We start from the raw sequence: 19538 nt of genomic DNA, 5'->3' as shown, positions 1-19538 counted from the left end.
ACCGCCGACTGGCTACCAGAGTAGCCGGCCGGCCGGTTTCCATTCACTTCACTTTAAATCCAAGAAAGCTCAAGTACTTGCCTCCCCAAAGAGGGAAGGCGGCAAAGGAAAAAGCCTAAGGATAAACAAGCATACACGGATGGAAACCAAACATGCACATGATAATATTTACACAAAAAGACCTCCTAGAGGCCAGCATTCAACATAGTTTGGATACACCCCCAGTGGGTGGAACTGCGAAACTTAACAAAGATTGTTCAAAGACAACAAAGCAGGAAAGATAAAGACGGCAGGTCAAGCTGGCGGAGCGGCTGACTGGTTGGCGGAGACGGTCGCGCCGGCTGAAGGAGCGGCCAGCTGACGAACTTCGGCTTGGTCGCCGCCTCCCGCAGAGGGCGCACTTCCACGCGCCTCGTTGCTGGAGGCACGGTCGGCCTGAGGTCGGCTAGTTGTTCCACCAGCCGGCTCGACGTCTCCGTCGTCTTCGTCCTCTTCGCCCTCGTCGCTGGAGGCGATCTCCTCCGCCGAGTCCTCGCCCACCGCCGGGTTCAGACCGAACCACTCCTCCGGCTGCACGACACCGTCATCATCGATTTCGGGTGCGAAAACGCTGATGTCGGTGCACTCGGTGATCGTTGAAGCCCGTTGGGCGATAGCCGGCCTCACCTCCTCCAGCTCCGCGTCGGCCTCCATCCGCCAAGTACGCAGCTGGTCCAGGCTCAGTCCTGGGTACCAAGCCCAGACGAATTCCAATGCCCGCCCGGCTCCGAGGCAGGCCGCTGATGCTTTCCAAGCTTCGAAGCGACCAACTGCGACTTCCAGCCAGTCGGCGGTTCGGCTCAGGGTGCGGGGGATCGTCTCGCCGGGCCAGAGGGCGGCCAGCACTTGCGCCCCGGCACGTTGGAGCCGGCGCAGCATCCGGTGAGCCGGCTGCAACCGTGCCTGGACGGCCAGAAGTTGCTCCTCAAGGGTCCGGTTTGCGTCCGGCGCAATGTCGGCCCCCGCTTGACGGCGCGCTTCATGATGGGCTTCAATGCTTTGGGCAGCGAGGGCGAAGTAGCCCGGGAAGTAATCTACAAGAAACAACAAGCAAGAGCTCAGGATATGTCAAAAATCCAAGCGGCAAGCGGCAAGAGAGGGCCAAGGAAGGCAGCTTACCGTCGATCAAGTCTTCGATCCGGCCGAAGCCTTCGTCCAGGCCTCGCCGGGTCTCAGACCAGCTCGCCGCCTCCATCTCATACTCCGCCAGCAAGGCGGCTTCGCTCTCCTTCGCCGCCTGAAGGGCCGTTCTGTGGCTTTCTTCTTGATCGGCCAGCTTCTTGGCCAGGCGATCCCGTTCCTGGGCCAAGGCAGTGCACTCGGCCTCTTTGGCGTGAAGGGCGGCCTTCGCTTCGCCAAGCTCCTTCCTCAAGTCGGCGTTGGCCCCTGAAGACAAAGAAAGAAGAAAGATCAATAAGAAAGAGTCGTCAAGAAAGATTCGACCCGACTGCGCAGCAGTCGGCCCGAATCTCGGGGACTACACCCAGTGGGTGCGCTGACGCGCCCCCACAGGAGATAAACAAAACCAAGTACTTACTTCGGCTGTCGGCCAAGTCGTTGGTCCGCCGGCTCAACTCTCGAGCCTGGGAGTCGAAGGCGGCGGCACGAAGGTTGTGGTATTCCTGAAAGTTTAGAAAGAAAGCGAAGTAAGATAGCCATCGAGAAAGATCCGACCTGACTGCGCAGCAGTCGGCTCGAATCTCGGGGACTACACCCAGCGGGTGCGCTGACACGCCCCCACGGAAGAAATCAAGAAAGCAAAGCAGCCAAGAGCGAACGACTCACCCGGACAGTCGTTCACGTTGACAAGAACTCTTGGTTGAGCTGTTGCAGCAGGGCGGCTTGAGCTCGTAGCCGGCTCCGGACCCCTTGAGCCGCCACATCCAGCTCGCCGGTCCCTCCGCCGGAAGTCCACTCGGACACGGCGGTGCTGGCCGCCTCCAGATCTCCAGCCGGCTGGCCTGCGCCCGCGGCTCGGCGCACCTCCGGCGGAGCGGCGCCTCCTCCAGCACGCCGGCCCGGCACTAGCTCCACTGCCCTGCCCTCCGGCTCGCCTCCGGCCGGCTCTTCTGGCGCCACTGATGATTGACCGCCTTGGCCCGCTCCGGTCGGCGCCACAGGCGGCGCTCTCCCAGCCAAGACCACGGGGTCCTCCTCCCTCTCCAACAGCGGCGGGTCTTGGATGATCTCCTCCGCCAAGGGCAACGGGGTGTCGGGGGCCACGGCCCGGAGAGGCACGGCGAGCAGCGGAGGCTGGCTGCGCGAGCTTTCCGCCTCCGTCTCCGCGGTGACCGCCTCCTTCTGGGCCTTGGCCACCGTTTCGGCCTGCCCCTTCGCCGCCTGGGCGGCCGCCCTCTCCGCCGCCTCGCGCTCCTCCCGCGCTTCGCGGGCGCTCCGCTCTATGGCCTCCCTAAGATCGGCGCGGGGGTCCACGCGGCGGGAGCTCGAAGACCCTCCAGCCGGCCCCACGACGGAGCCGCCCGGGCCCCGCTCAAGAGAAAGCGGCGCCCTGTCCAGCAAGCGAAGAAAGTTAAGAAGACATTTGAAGGAAAGAGAACATAGACGAGACTGCGGCAAAGCAATTAAAAACTTACGCCGAGACCGCCTGGGGCTGTTTCACAGCCTTGCGGAAGCGGGCCGCCTTCGCGGCCGCCTCTTCTTGCTTCGTCGCCGCAGCGGAAGGTTTGGACTTCTTCGGCCGACTGCCGAAGAGGCCTAGAGCGGCCCGACGCTTCTGCGCGCCGCCGGTAGCCGGCTCGACGGACGAGCCCGCGCCCTGTTGGTCGGCCGCCGGCTGGTGACGCGGAGCAACTTCGGCTTCAAAGTCGTCCGGCTAGTCCTCAAAGCTCACGGTGAGCTTTGAGCCTCCGGGCTCGGCAATGTCCCCCACGACGGTGTCTTCCATGGCAGCCGCCCCCAAGTCCGGGTCGTCAACATCATCCACCGCGCGGTCGGGGGCGTACTGGCGTTCGATCCCTGCCGCCCCGGCCGGCGGCGCAAGAAGAGGGTTCTGCACGAAGAACCGGCTAGTCAGAAGCCGGCCGTCACGAAGCCGGCCGACGACGAAAAGAAGATAAAGAGAGAAACTTACCACGGGTGGAGGATTGGCGCGAGAATACGGCGCCTTGCCGTATTGCCAGTCCCCGCCGAGCTTGCAGTTGGCAATATAGTTGACCATGAGCGCCACCTCCGTGTGGGGCATCTCCCATGTGCTCAGCCGGCTGGGGTCGAAGCGGCCGCTCATCTGACACATCATATGGGGCCGGCTCTGGAGAGGAAGGATCCGGCGCTCCACGAAGGCGGCCACCAAGTCGGCCCCGCGCAAGCCTTCCGACTGAATCAGCACCCGAAGCCGGGAGATGGCGGCATTCCCGGCCGGAGACAACGACCGGGATCGGAAGCTCCACGAGGGCTGCCTCCCAGCCGGCGGGCCGGCTACGTAAGCCGGCAAGTTGATGTAGTCTTCTTGCTCGGTGACGTTCTTCACATAAAAATAAGATCTCTGCCAGACCTTTACCGACTGGATCAGGGGGATGGGCGGGAACGGATTGTTCTCGCTCGCCCTCCTCATGGCGATGAAGGCTCCGCAGGGGGCAAGCACGCCGGCGACGACCGTGCCGAGCTTGCTCTGGAAGAATTCTCCCCAGAGCTCCAGTGTGGGAAGCAGCCCCAAGAAGCCTTCGCAGAGGGAGACGAAGGCCGACAGCAGCATCACCGCGTTGGGCGTGAGGTGATGCGGCTGGAGGTTGTAGAACTCGAGGAAGGAACGCAGGAACCCGCTCGCCAGGAGGCCGAAGCCGCGCAGGCAGTGCGAGCGGAAGACGACCCGCTCGCCCTCCTCCGGCGCCGGCGAGATCTCCCTCTCGGGCGCCAAGCGGACCTATACGCGGTCGGCGCCGGGCAGGCGCCGGGTCTGGCGAAGGAACTCCACGTGATCTTCATGGACGTTGGAGCCGTCCCAGGAGCTTGACAATGCCATGGGAGCGAGGTGGCGTGGAGACGCGACGGCGCTGAGACAGGAAGCTGCGGCGGCAGCGAGAGGAGAAGACGAGAGGTAGGAGGGACGGAGTGGGAGGGAGCGCGCGAGCCTCTGTCGCTCCCCCTCCTCCCCCTACTTATAGGCTCATGTGGCGGAGCCGAGGAGGCGTGGCGTGGGGAAGCGTGGGGGTCGATCGTGCCCACTTCCCACGCCCCGCGATTATCGACCCTTAATGGCAAGGCGGAACTGCCTTGGGAAGGCGAGCGGACCTGTGGGCCACGGGAGATCCGCGCCCGGACCGAGGCCTGCGAGTGGCGGGCCCGGGCCTGCGGCGGCGTCCCATCGCGCGCGTGCGATCGCAGGATCGTGCCGCCACGTGGCCGCGAGAGGACCCGTGGTCAGCACGCAGGTCCCCTCTCCTCCCGCCTGCGCGGGGTTATCCGAAGTCAGCATACGCCCGCGAGGCCGGCTCCTCAGGATAGGAAGCTGACCAAGCTTCTCGTCCCCACTGCTCACCTCAGAGCTCGATCATCTTCGGGGACTACTGTCGGAGTAAATAACCATGGGTAGCCTAGCCGTCTTCCCCCGGCGCTTCTGAAAAAGTTGCGAGCCTACCTGGCTCACAAGAATCCAAGACATGGGGCCGTCTTCCCCTAGCCGGCTACGATCAAGGCCGGCTTTCGGAAGGCGGTCCGACTTTGGCCCTCATGAGAGGGCCGACTCCAAGAAGCTGGCTGTGAGAAGACCGACTCCTTCGAGCCGGCTCCGTAAAGCAGTCAAGACCGTACCCACAAAGTTTGCGCCCACCTAATGGCGGTGCGACGGGGCGTGGCTACAGGAGAGCCTGCCACCCCCGAATCCCGGGGCACGCCTGGCACAGTGCGCCGTACGAGGTAGGCGTGACCCGTCCGGCGCAGCACTGTTGCCATGTTGACCCTGGCGTCACCCACGACGGGCCGCCAGCGTGGCCCACAGGCGGTGGGCCCCTTAAAGTAGAGAGACGGCCGAAGGCGGCCACGCTTCCAACCAGCCGGCCCAAGACGGGGCCGGCTCTCCGCAGCCGGCTCGCCGCCTCCCTCGAAGAGGACGCCCCATTAAGGAGACAAGACGCGGTAAGGCTACAGCGATCGCCCGGCAGGCGGCGGTACTGTAGCCGCGCTTACCACGATGAAGCTCACGTCAGCAAGGTGAAGCCACAGTGACCAAGGAGTTGGCAGCCGGTGGGGCCCACCAGTCGGCGGGCCCCAGCAGCCGGCGTAGAAGCCGGCGAGCGCAGTCATAGACGGCTGGGCCCCGCGCCCAGCCGGATTACCATTGTACCCCCGGGGGGTAGGCCTATATAAACCCCCCGGAGCACCCGTGCAAAGGGTTCGACCCCCTGCTAGCTCTAGACACCATACGAGGAGAGGAAGCAGGCTAGCCGAGCCCTTTCCTCCTCCTCCCCCCAAAACAGCTCAAGGAGCGTTGTGTTGCTACTTGATTCATCGAGTGATCATGCGGAGACCCCGCAGAGCAGCAGTAGGGGTGTTATCTCCACGGAGAGCCCCGAAGCTGGGTAAGATCCGCCGGCGTGCGTGTCCTCGCCTCATCCCGCTTCCAGGCACCGGCGATGTCTTACTGGTTCCCACAAAGATAAGCCACCCGCTGGCATATGTCGCACCCACCACCCGACAATGATTTCAGATCTAAACCTATTATGTTTTCATGAATATATTTGTGTTCTTGATCCGATATTGCAAATTATAGTCACCTACTACGCGTTATGATCCGGCAACCCCGGAGTGACAATAGTCAGGACCACTCCCGGTGATGACCGTAGTTTGAGGAGTTCATGTATTCACTAAGTGCTAATGCTTTGGTCTGGTACTCTATTAAAAGGAGGCCTTAATATCCCTTAGTTTCCAATAGGACCCCGCTGCCACGGGAGGGTAGGACAAAAGATGTCATGCAAGTTCTTTTCCATAAGCACGTATGACTATATTCGGAATACATGCCTACATTATATTGATGAATTGGAGCTAGTTCTGTGTCACCCTATGTTATAACCTTTGCATGATGAATGCCATCCGACATAATTATCCATCATGGATCCATTGCCTACGAGCTTTTCACATATTAATCTTTGCTCAGTTACTTTTCTGTTGCCACTGTTACGATTGCTACAAAACTGCTATTATTACTTTTGCCACCGTTACCGCTACTTCCATACTGCTTTGCTACTAAATACTTTACTGCAGATATTAAGTCTTTCAGGTGTGGTTGAATTGACAACTCAGCTGCTAATACTCAAGAATATTCTTTGGCTCCCCTTGTGTTGAGTCAATAAATTTGGGTTGAATATTCTACCCTCGAAAACTGTTGTGATTCCCTATACTTGTGGGTTATGAAGACCTTTTTCTGGCACCGTTGCTGGGGAGCATAGCTCTATTCTCGGAGTCACTTGGGATTTATATCTATTGATCACTATGGGGAATTTGAAAGATCAAAGAACCAAGATTTTTCCCTTAACTACGAGGGGAGGTAAGGAACTGCCATCTAGCTCTGCACTTGATTCTCCTTCTATTTTGAGTAAACTTGCGACACCTACTCCTGCTATTGATTCCGATATGTTGCATGTTATTGATGATGCCACTTCTACTATGCATGATGCTTATGATGACACTACTTCTATGCTTGATAATACCGTGCCACTAGGTGAATTTCTTGATGAACAACTTGCTAGGGTTAGAGAGAATGAAATTACTGAAACTGATGATATTATTGAAATTGATGATTATGATTCTCCCCCTAGATATGAATTGCCTATTGTTTCTAAGGGTTATGGATGAAGAAACTGCTAGAGACTTCTTTGCTTGCAATGATGGAGAAGATCTTAAGAAATTGTTAGCTAAGATGAAAGAAAAATCCTTGAATGCTAGAATGGAAATGACCCTGCTTTTGCTACTTCACCTATCTTTGTTACTGATAAGGATTATGAATTCTCTGTCGATCCTGAGTTAATTACTTTGGTTGAATCTGATCCTTTTCATGGTTATGAATCTGAAACTGTTGTGGCACATCTTACTAAATTGAATGATATAGCCACCCTATTTGTTCATGAGGAAAACCCCCGCTATTATTATAGTCTCAAATTGCTTCCTTTCTCATTAAAGGGTGATGCTAAGATATGGTTTAATTCTCTTGCTCCTGGTTGTGTGTGTAGTCCCCAGGATATAATTTACTACTCTGCAAAATATCTCCCTGCTCATAAGAAACAAGCTGCTTTAAAGGAAATATTTATTTTTGTGCAAATTGAAGAAGAGAGTCTCCCACAAGCTTGGGGGAGGCTTCTCTGATTACTTAATGCTTTGCCTGATCATCCTCTCAAGAAAAATGAAATACTTGATATCTTTTATAATTGACTAACCGATGCTTCCAGAGACCACCTGGATAGTTGTGCTGATTGTGTTTTCAGGGAAAGAACTGTTGAGCAAGCTGAATTGCTATTGAATAATATATTGAGTAATGAAAATGATTGGACACTTCCTGAACCAACTCCGAAGCCAAGTCTGAAGAAAAGGGGTATTCTATTTCTAAGTCATGAAGATACACAAGAGGCAAGTAAATCTATGAAAGAAAAAAGGTATTAAAGCTGAAGATTTTAAAAATTTACCGCCTATTGAAGAAATACATGGTCTTGATAACCCGACGCAGGTAGTAGAGGTAAACTCTCTCTGTAGATTTGATGAAGGTGATATTCCTTATAATAAATTTGCTAGTCAATGCTTGGATGAGTTTGATAATTTTATTGTTAAGCAAAAGAATTTCAATGCTTATGTTAGTAGACAATTGAAAAGTAATGCTTACATGCTTGGCCACTTGGGTGATTATATGAGTAGAGCCATTGATGATCTTAAGCTTATCAGTAAACATGCTTCCATGGTTACAACTCAAGTAGAACAGGTACTTAAGCCACAAGATGATTTGCTTAATGAGTTGAATAGTAAGAATAATGATAATGTTGTTAGGGTTATGACTAGAGGTGGTAATATGCCCCAGGAACCTTTGTATCCCGAGGGCCATCCTAAGAGAATTGAGCAAGATTCTAAGAGAACTAATACTGATGCACCTAGTCTACGTAATAAAAAGAGAAAGAAAACTAATAGGACTTTGCATGCTAGTGAACTTGCTATAGACACACCTGAGAATCCCAATGATATTTCTATTTCTGATGCTGAGACATAATCTGACAATGAACATGCACCTAGTGCTAATGTTGATGATGATATTCATGTTGAATCTCAACCTAGTAATGATAATGATGTAGAGATTGAACCTGCTGTTGATCTTGATAACCCACAGTCAAAGAATCAATGTTATGATAAGAGAGACTTTGTTGCTAGGAAACATGGTAAAGAAAGAGAACCATGGGTTCAGAAACCATGCCCTTTCCTCCTAAGCCATCCAAGAAAAAAGGATGATGAGGATTTTGAGCGCTTTGCTGAAATAATTAGACCTATCTTTTTGCATATGCGTTTGACTGATATGCTTAAATGCCTCCCTATGCTAAGTACATGAAAGAAATTGTTACTAATAAAAGAAAGATACCTGAAGCTGAGATTTCCACCATGCTTGATAATTATACTTTTAAGGGTGGAATACCAAAGAAACTAGGAGATCTAGGAGTACCAACTATACCATGCTCCATTAAAAGAAACTATGTTAAAACTGTTTTATGTGATCTTGGAGCTGGTGTTAGTGTTATGCCTTTCTCTTTGTATTGTAGACTTGATTTGAATAAGTTGACACCTACTGAAATTTCTTTGCAAATGGCTGATAAATTAATTGTTATACCCACCGTTATTTGTGAGGATGTGCCTGTTGCGGTTGCAAATGTTACTGTCTTAACGAACTTTGTTATTCTTGATATTCCCGAGGACGACAGTATGTCGATCATCCTTGGTAGACCCTTTTTGAATACTGCATGGGCTGTTATTGACTGCAACAAAGGCAGTGTCACTTTTCATGTTAATGGTAATGAGTATATGGTACACTTTCCAAAGAAACAACCTCAAGTTCATAGTATTAATTCTATCAAAAAAATTCAACTATTACTATTTGAGGTTTTGAATTCCCTCTTCCTACTGCCAAAAGGAAATATGATATTCTGACGGGAGGGGCGGTGTCCATGTGGGTTGTGGCCCCCTTGTCGTCATCCATGTCGTCGGCCTCCTCAGAGGCATAGTCTAGCATGTCGGTTAAGTCTTCGATAGTGGATATCAAGTGGGGGGTGGGTGGGACGTAAAATTCCCTGTGGCATCCCTTGAGGCTCCGTTCAGCGTGAGCCGAGGGTGGGCCATCAATAATAGTCATCCTCTGGATTCGGTCGAGCGCCACATTCAAGGAGGTGAGGTTGGCCGGATCGGCGCATGAAGTTCCCTTGGAGCTGACCTCCGTCGCGAAGGTGGGGTGAGGCACGGGTCCGGTAGGGGCAAAACCTTGGTGGTCGGGCGCCGCACTCATATTGAGGCTCGAGGCCGGATCTGTGGTGGGAATGGTGAGTCTGGCGGGGGTTGACTCCCTATCTCCGGACTCTGAACTCTCGCTAAGGCTCAAGGTCGAATCCTCATCGGGGAGGTAGGGTCCGGACAGGGTTGATCCATGGTCTTTGGACATGGGAGACGCTTCTGAGCTCGAGGCTGGTTGCGTAGTGAGGGCCGATTCGAAGATCGGATCGGGAATAGCCCCAAAGGTTGATACTTCGGAGGCCACGGCTGTTGCAGGCGGGGATGAGAAGCCCGTGAAGATTAGATCGCCCCGAGCATCAGTGACGTACTCAAAGTTGTCGAACCTAATCTGCTGCTCAAGGGCAAAATTGTCGATCTGGTTGAGGTGGTCGGTTGCGTCGGCATGCAGAACAATGCTGCCGAACGCGAAAAGTTGCCCGGGGACGAAGATTTCTCCGGTGCTGACGCCGTCTCCGATGATCAAGCGAGCCATCGATCCTCTGGCGATCCGACAGCGGAACTCTCAATGAAAGCACCAATGTCGGTGTCAAAACCGGCGGATCTCGGGTAGGGGGTCCCGAACCGTGGACCTTGGATCGATGGGGAACAATAAACGTAGGACACTATGTTTACCCAGGTTCGGGCCCTCTCTAAGAGGTAAAACCCTACGTCCTGCTTGATTATATTACATGTGTATGAAGGGGTTACAGAGTAGATCTACCACAAGATCAGAGGAACTAAGCCCTAACTAGTAGGATGGTAATTGTTCTTCTAGCCTCTACGAACTAAGCCCCCTGATTAATATAGACACCAAGGGTGCTAGGGTTTACAGATAGGCGGTTACATCAAGGAAACTTTGGATCTTCCATCTCGACTTGGGGTGCACGCCAAGGCACAAAAGGCCTTCGATCCGGATAAGATGCAACCCAACAGTCCGGCCCATACGAAAGGGGACGGCGCCCCGAGGACCCCCTAATCGAGGACTCCCTCACCCGTCGCACCCACGTGCGCTGTCTTGCCGGCTGTTGGGTTGCCCTGGCCGACCAAAGAAGGACATTGGCAACAATCATATTTGTCTATCATTAGTAAATATACAAGGCAAATAGAAACATAGTATGAACATAATCACATGCATACAGTTCATGGTAAACACCATTCAAATAGTTCAACAACCTTCTCAGTTGCATTTTGTTTTTGCCCCTTTGTGAATCATTCATAAAATATGTTGTTTATAAGTTACTTCCTCTTATAAGAGCGTTTAGATCATTATGTTAGTGATCTAAACGCTTTTATATTTCTTTACGAAGGGAGTATTTCATTTCTTGGCTCCAATTGGTCTTTGCGCCAAGGACACAACGTGTCATCTAGTATCCACCGAATCAAGTTTAACTTCATTACGTACATGTACATGTGCCAAACCTACAGTTATATATATCTAAAAGTTGTGAGAATTTTTGCCAAACTTGATGGGCCTAAAAATAGACGCATCTGAAAAGCATGACAAACATCACATATATTTTGTGGGCCATTTGTGGCATCATTACTCAAACGGACGCTGACGGTGTGGCTCGTTTAAGTGCCGCTAGAAAATGATGGAACACAAGAGCTATTTTGCAAAACACCAAGGCTGCTGGGGCCGTAGTCGACACCACTAGTACCAGCGACGTCCCTCTATTTGTCCACGCCGCACATATTTTGCCAAAATACCGGCGACGTTTATTTTGGAGCTGACGCCACTAAGTAACTACACCTATAAGGGTTTTCCTACTAGCGGGAGGCGAAGGTGGAGTTCCACCTAGGAGGCGGAGGCGCAGCCGGACGCGGAGCAAGCATACTCTCATCATTGATCCCGGCCTCATGATCAAAAACCAGCCTTCCTTGACTCACTTTAGACCGAATGAGAGGTTAAGGCGAACCGTCGTCTCATCCACCTCCGCGACATGAGACTCGAATATTCATCTCACTGCCAATGACCACGAGGCCGACGGCTCCTACAAGTGGGTCATCAACATCTACTCGGGCGAGTATGAAGTGTAATTATCTATCAAGTGTAGTTCTTGTTTCAATCTGCGTAAACCTGTGATGAAATCTATGTTGCATGTAGTTGGATGGAATTGAGGGATTGAAAACGAAGGGTGTGGTTGCGGACGCGTTCAAATGAGGGGCATCTGACTCCTGTTCGTGGACACGTCCGTGAACATATATAGTCGGATTTGTCCATTTTCGGTTGTAGATGCTCTGAACACCATCACATCCCTTCATATATGCTCCACATCATATAGGGAAATATTAGAAACTGCACAACTCATTTATCGGGTGTGTGCTGTGATTGTGCACCTACTCGCACGAACATTCTCTCACTATTCCGTCTTTGTTTGGTCGCGCTATGAACACGGTTCGTCTGAATATAACATTTCGAAACACCGGACCACCCTCTCCTCTCCCCTGTTCGGAGTTCGGACGGCCGTCACGGGGAGTTCGTCCATTTGCTGCCCGCGACGACCAAACACAGCCGTCCCGCGCCGGCGCCGTGACGCCGTCCCTCCCCCCACAAAGATCCAAACGAGACCCCAGGAGAAAGTTTCAAAAAAACCACTCCCACTCCCTCCCTCCCTCCACTACCCACCGCCGACCCAACCCCTCCTCGTCACATCGGGCGCCTAGGGTTTCCCCACCCGCCGGCCGGCGATGCCCGCCTCCTCCGTCTCCGGCAGCACCGGCCCCGGCGGCGTGTCGCCCGACGCCATCATCGAGTGGCTGCAGGACGAGATGGGCTACCCCTCCGCGCCGCCCGCGCCCGAGCAGCTGCGCAAGATCTGCCGCGGCAACATGCTCCCGGTCTGGTCCTTCCTCCTCCGCCGGGTCCGCTCCGAGCGCACGGTCGCCACGGCGCGCCGGAACATCCTCGTCCACGGCGTCGCGGCCAGGCGGGCGCGGGAGGGGGGCGTCGGGGCGGGAGGGGGCGACGCGGCTGCCAGAGAGGCCGAGGCCAGGGAGCGGGACCTCGCCGCCGAGGAGGCGGAACGGCTGCGCGGGGTCGTGCGGAGGCAGCGCAAGGAGCTGCGCGCCCGCATCGCGGAGGTCGCGCGCGAGGAGGCCGAACGCAAGCGTGTGTTGGGCGAGCGCTCCAATGCCAGGTACCCATATACCGGTGGAATCAGGGGGCACAAACTATTTACGATTTGATTTGACGATCTTATTGGAGATATGGGGATTTAATTGACGCTACATTTTGGTCTTCACTTTTGCTGCTTGCTGTATTTATTGATAGGGATGCCTGAAAATCGTCTTGACTTAGTACCAACTGACTGTCGATACTTTACTTGACAGTGACACTAGTAGAAATACATGAAAATACCCCCGATAGAATTGCTTGAAAGTGTCACTCCCTATAGGATTTTGATGGGAACAAGGTTTGATATATTATAGGGGATGTTCAGGTTGATGCCACCCAAAAGATCTACATGTAGTAGGCACGGGGATTATATTCACGCTACATTGTGATTTTCGCTTTTGCAGCTTGCTAAATTTATTGGTAAAATTGCCTGAAAATGTAGGACTTAATATTTACTACTGTCACTACTTTACTTGGAAATGTCACTCTTGAATCTTGAGTTGAGTTTAATGGGATCAAGGCTTGATGTATTTGAAGGGATGCCACGCAGAAGACTAACATATAGTAGAACCACTAAAGCACTGGTAGAGTTTATGGCCACTCTAAATGATGTTCCTCAATGAAATGCCATTAGCTCTACTTTCCATCAACTTCTAAAGCTTCTTCATGTGCCAATCTGTGAGAGAGTTTCAATGCTAATGGATATTTAGTGCTGCAGTTTAGGGTGTGTCTGTATCCCTAGGTTATCTTGCTTAGCTAGGCTAGATAAAACTGGATCATCTGGACATAGCCAAGAAAAGCAAGGCCGCTTTGTTTTGGCTAGTCACTGGCAAACCACGATGTGCATGGTGGTTGGAGGCTGATGCAACAGCTCTCTGTTACCTTGGCCATGTGAGAGCCAATTCAGCTAGTCTTCGACGGCAAATATATTTATTTCGGTTACTAGGAATCTAGCCAAGCAAAGCAGGCCTTCTCTGATGTTACCAAATAGCCACCCTTGCCCAGCATTGGTAGAAGATTGCTAGCCTCAGAACCAAACTCACCCTACTAGATCTGGTGATTGAAAATGCACAAATCACAGAAGGAACAGGCTATGATTTGCATCACAGTTATAAACTAATACCTGACTGGTTGATTGTGAGATCAGAAGGCCTTCCTGCTCTATTTAAATAATAACTTAATAAGCTTGCGAAAAATTCTGCATGTTCAAGTATAGGTGCATACAAACATACCCTTATTGCTACACTGCTGTTTATACTTACGTATGGTTGTATTGTAGCTACCTTTTTTGTTTCTTCCACTATTCCCGGTACATGCCGAATTTCTAATTTCAATTGCAATACAAAATTCATGAGATGTGGGTATCTTCATTGGTCCTTTGACCCTGTTGTAATATTAGTGTGACTGTGAGATAGTTGACATTTCAGTTTCTCTTGATTAGCATAATAGTGATGTATTGCAGATCATAAATGGTATTTGCATTTTGTTTATGCGCAGAAAACATATTTATTCAACTACTCATCTTTTAGTGTTTATAAATGTATGTGGTCTAAACGTTGATTGTGCCCTACCAGGTAGGGTGCAGGCTCCTTGCAGCCACACTTTCATACAAGCAACTGCATCAATGTCATTTATGTATGATATAAACGTTTTCTAGGTTAGATCTGGTATAAACCTGCAAATGTGAAGAATTTCTAAAATTCATTTTGCCACACTGTTCTAATATTTGTTCAGAAGATATCAGTGCCGAATTTTCATGTGGAACTGCTTTTTTCTTCACTGCTTTGATGTTTCCGAATGATCTTCCACAACCTTAGCTTGTGACAAAGAGTAAAATAACAATTCCATGTTTTTAACTTTAGGCACAAACAAGTTATGCTCGAGGCGTATGATCAGCAATGTGACGAAGCTTGCAAAATATTTGCTGAATACCAGCGACGTCTGCATCACTTTGTTAACCAAGCAAGAGATGTGCGAAGGTCAAGTATAGGTGTGGCTGGATCTGTGGATGCTGTTGAGGAGATGCAATTGCAGAGCGAGCGAGAGGACCTGTACTCAACTGTAAAAAATAACAGGTTATCAGAAGATCTTGTACTTGTAGAGACCTCACGTGAAAGGAGTATTCGGAAGGCATGTGAAACTCTTGCTGCGGATATGGTGGAAATGATTCGGAGTTCATTTCCAGCATTTGAAGGGAATGGTATTAATTCGAGTTGCCAGATAGATGTGGCAAAGCTGGGCACTGATTTGGATGGTGAAATACCAGCAGATGTGAAAGCTGTGGCATTAGATTCCCTAAAAAATCCTTCCTTGTTACTGCAATCGATCAATAGTTATACATCACGCATGAAAATGCTTGTACACAAAGAAACAGATAAGATTGACATACGTGCTGATGCAGAACTCTTGAGGTACTATCCTGTTTTTTCCTTCCATCTGTTCTTTCCAATTCCAATGACAGACATGTAAGAGTTAAATGTTCCTACCACACAATGAAGATTCAGTGAACAATATTCTTTAATGACTTCTGATCATTTTTGTGATCTGGTTACATTCTCATGAATGTAATCCCGTGGTTGTAGCTTTGCATCTTTAAGTGTGAATTATATTCTAATTGGGGATTTTATTTACCTTGCCAAACAAACAAGTAGATATTCATTGTTGAAGGAAATACTATATAGCACATTTAATGAGAAAATCTTTCTAATCTTCTATTGGTTTTTTATTAGTTGATCTTTGTACTGAACTGCTTTGCTAAACAAAGTACTATCTTGCTAAGCTTATATTTCTTTGGGGTTAGATGTTAACCAGATATACAAATTCTTGTTCCTAGGTATAAATATGAAAATGAGCAGGTCATTGATGCTGCTTCAACTGATGCAAGCTCACCCTTACCATATCAGGTGTATGGCAATGGAAAGATTGGATCAGAGCTGTCGACCCGAGGAACACATGACCAGCTACTAGAACGACAGGTACTCCCTTAGGAGCCACTTGAAGGGTTATATCCACTACATGTATAGGAAGAGAATAAGCTGATACCATTCTTTTGGATATATGTACTTCTCCTTCCAGTTCTACACCTCTTTTCATGAACGCAAATTGTCATATCTGTGTTTTCTGTCTTCCATTACCTCTTCTGTTTGCTCTCAGAAACAAATGTCAAGTTATCATTCAGGACTTTGTTATTTTAGAGTGGCCTCATGTTCTGTTACTGAAAAAGTTCTATGATTATGCCTAGCTCTTCTTTCTCCAAACAAGGGACATGACACCGAAGTTAACTAATGTATTGCACTTGGCCTTGCAGAAAGAACATGTTCAGCAGTTCTTAGCCACTGAAGATGCTTTGAATAAGGCTGCAGAAGCTAAAGCTCTAAGTCAGAAGCTCTTGCAGCGCCTTCATGGAACTGTTGATGCGACAGGAAATAAGAAGCTGCCTACCGGGAACACCTCACAGAATGTCACCAACAGCAGGCACCTGGAGGTACATGTTCAAAATGTCATTATGGATGATGGAGGGCATATCGGATTCTCTTTGCAAAGTACTCCAAACTTTTATGCTTATAACATCCCAGTTTCATATTAAGTTCAGCTAAGCACGGCACTGTCATGAAACAACCTGTTAACAGTAGGAAGTATTTATAGCTTGAGGCCATGCTTCATGTTGGTGCTTATACTTTACTTGGACATACTCACACTGTTCAAGACACCGCCAGTTGGGATTCCTTCTGAAAAATTGCTTTAAAACTTTCAATTTGGAAGCTGCATGCACTTGCTGCTCGTAAGCTAACCAGTTGTGCACTGTCCTTTTGCTACTATATCATTATAGAAAATAAAAAATGTTGTATAAGCCATAATCTTTTCCTGATAGTGTTGGCTACCTCATTTTAGCTGGATGTTTGGGCCAAAGAAAGAGAAGTTGCTGGATTAAAGGCAAGTTTGAATACATTAACATCTGAGGTACAACGTCTGTATAAGTTATGCGCCGAGTGGAAAGAAGCGGAAGATTCTCTGAAAAAGAAGTGGAAGAAAATCGAAGAGTTTGACGCTCGTCGATCAGAACTGGAGTGCATTTACAGTGCTCTTCTACGGGCCAACATGGTTAGTCTGGAATGCTTTTTTTCTTTTTCTTTTAACACTAGAATTAGTTTGATATGACGTGAATGTACAAATGAAAGACAATTCTAAGCGTTCACTGTTACCAGCGTGATTAGCAGGATAGCACCAACATCAGCTGTGCAATGAGCTAAAAATATATTACTCACTTCAACTAAGATTTATTTTTTCTATCTGATTTGTGGGCTATAATTGCTGGCAGCTTTATGGCTAGGTCATATCTTTATTTGCATTTCCTTGTTGAAATGCAATAAATATGATTATTTCTTGAAAGATGATACCGAATTGTCATATATAGGAAGCGTCAGCATTTTGGGAGCAACAACCGTTATCTGCTAGAGGATATGCATCAAAGACAATCATCCCTGCATGCAATGCTGTGGTAGATATGTCAACTAATTCGAGAGATCTTATTGAGCGAGAATTAGCCGCATTTGGTCAAAGTCTGGAGAATAGCCTATGCAGGTTACCCGCAACTCCTCAGGTTGGTAACATATTGAGTTTTTGCTAGTTTATTCATCTGAAAATCGAGCACCCTTTGATTTGCCTGATTGATCTTTCCATTGAATTTGCTGATGTTTTCCCTTTGTAGGCCCTTTTGGAGGCTGTAGGTTCTAATGGTGCTACAGGGTCAGAAGCACTTGCATCTGCAGAAAAACAGGCTGCTATATTAACTGCAAGAGCTGGTGCTAGAGATCCTTCTGCCATACCATCTATATGCCGCATTTCTACTGCTCTTCAGTATAATTCTGGTACGGCTGTGTTGGGAGTTCTCTCTCTATTTTTCTCTCGTAATGATCTTGTATGTTATAAATCATGTTAAGGCAGATGTGTCCTTCCCTCCCTAGTGGTGCAGCCATGGGATTCTGCATGCTTGCCCTGATTTGAAGCTGGGTCAAGCAGGGATAAAAATAGTTCTTTCATCCTAAAATTGGTCACCTTCTGTTGCAGTTAGCCAATAGGACCAATACAGTTAGGACACTTTTAGCGCTAACTCTATTAAAACTTAAATATTTTCTTGTCTATGTATGCTTGGACCCAATTGTTTGCAACAAAGAGTGCTCCCCTTTCCCATGTGCCCTTTTATCCACTTGATTTATGAACTACTTCGTCATTCTTCTCTTATGCTAGAGAGTACTCAGGTGTCTCTTGTTTCTTGTTTAACAGTTTCACCAGGTACAGAAGGCACAGATTCTGGCTTAGCATCAGTTTTGAGTGCATTGGAGTTTTGCCTAAAACCTTGTGGTTCTGAAGCTAGTATACTAGAGGATCTATCAAAAGCTATTAATTTGGTGCACACACGAAGAAATCTTGCTGAGAATGATCGTGTTTTGCTAAATCGTGCACATCGTGCTCAACAAGAATATGAAAGGTATGATTTCCTGCGGTGGTAGATATTTTCTGAATACAGGCATCATACTACTAGAGAAGGTATACTTTGTATCATTGCTGTCGTTGTTCGGCTACAGTTTGTACTTTGTAGGCATGTGAGAGTGAATATTGTTTGTATCCTCATTCCTCTGTTGCTTGTTCCTGGTAATCCTACTCCCTATACTACAAATAACAGTATGCTGCGTTCTTTAGCTAACGTACTCGATATAGGAGTATAGGTGCATGCTATGCCATGTCATGCTGAATTTCATCATAGGTTGTCTTCAACTTTGGAGTGCAAATGATATATTTTCACTGTTTAGAAAGTGGCGAGTACGCAGGTTTTATAGGAATTCAGTGACAGCAACTCCAGCATTTGTGAAGTCAGTGACGTTATATATGATTTATTACGAAGACATACTCTAACCTTGAATTGATGTATTCCCTCCGTTTCTAAATACAAGTCTTTTTAGAGATTTCAATACGGACTACATACGGATGGATATAGACATAGTTTAGAGTGTAGATTCACTGATTTGGCTCTGTATGTAGAAGTCTATATTGGAATCTCTAAAAAGACTTATATTTAGGAACGGAGGGAGTAGCATAATTGTGTCAATACTTAGCATTAACTTTAATATTGTCTTGTCTATGTATGCCAAAGTTACTATTCATATCTTTCATGTTATTTAGTAATTAGTGCATTATATCTTTCTGCATTTCCCAAGAATGCTTACCGGGTTGCCCTTCCTTTATGTAGAGTGGGCAACTATTGTCTCAAATTAGCTGGTGAACAAGAAAAGGTCGTAGCAGAACGGTGGTTGCCCGAACTGAGAAATGCAGTTCAAGAGGCGCAAAGGTGTTTTGAAGATTGCAGGCGTGTTAGGGGCCTGGTAAGTAATGCTGACTTGCATGCGCAACCTTCTGATTCGCTAGGTTGTTACTTCCAAGGGAGCCACAGCAACGCAGACTCATTTTGATTAGATGAGAAGTGCCAATAGTGCCAATGTCTGCATGCGTGCTTTCATCCATCAACTTCATTCCGTCTTACTGATGATGCCTTGGTAACCCCCAGGTCGACGAATGGTACGAGCAACCAGCAGCGACAATAGTAGACTGGGTGACGATTGATGGGCAAAGCGTTGGTGCCTGGATCAACCTCGTGAAGCAACTCCACATGGAGATCTCCAGGCGAACACTTGCCATGTCTTCGGCAGGTGAAGAATAGGGCAGCTGCAGCTGCTACCGTGCTTTATTTTTATTCTTTGGAGGCCATTGGGTCACCGGCCGGGTGTATCTACTCGATAGCTTTTGTGCCATATGCTGGTTTGTAATTGTTATATGTACGCATCCTTCTTGGTTTGGGTTGTAATTAATTTGTTTATCATGTAGTATGTGTTTTTTGTATGTTTTATCATACGTTAAATGTCGA

General features: G+C 48.9%; 1 protein-coding gene across 1 annotated transcript; it reads left to right on the top strand.

Moving 5' to 3' along the window:
* Window positions 1-11939: 11939 nt before the first annotated feature.
* Window positions 11940-19538, top strand: LOC125509236 (AUGMIN subunit 5). Its single transcript, XM_048674159.1, has 10 exons — window positions 11940-12641; window positions 14482-15030; window positions 15453-15594; window positions 15927-16103; window positions 16511-16720; window positions 17034-17219; window positions 17328-17487; window positions 17903-18107; window positions 18867-18999; window positions 19182-19538. Exons 1-10 carry the CDS (start codon window positions 12193-12195, stop codon window positions 19332-19334), a joined length of 2364 nt encoding a protein of 787 aa, XP_048530116.1. The 5' UTR covers window positions 11940-12192; the 3' UTR covers window positions 19335-19538.

The sequence above is a fragment of the Triticum urartu genome, chromosome 5 (genome assembly GCF_003073215.2).
Source record: "Triticum urartu cultivar G1812 chromosome 5, Tu2.1, whole genome shotgun sequence".
In the NCBI taxonomy this organism is placed as follows: Eukaryota; Viridiplantae; Streptophyta; class Magnoliopsida; order Poales; family Poaceae; genus Triticum; species Triticum urartu.
This window is presented reverse-complemented; position numbering and strand designations above follow the sequence as displayed.

Excerpts from the sequence above, each read along its gene's own strand:
- LOC125509236 (XM_048674159.1), top strand. The coding sequence starts at position 12,193 with ATGCCCGCCTCCTCCGTCTCCGGCAGCACCGGCCCCGGCGGCGTGTCG. Across the intron at positions 17,220-17,327 it reads GGTTACCCGCAACTCCTCAG|GCCCTTTTGGAGGCTGTAGG; the intron begins GTTGGTAACATA and ends TTCCCTTTGTAG. Across the intron at positions 19,000-19,181 it reads GCAGGCGTGTTAGGGGCCTG|GTCGACGAATGGTACGAGCA; the intron begins GTAAGTAATGCT and ends GGTAACCCCCAG.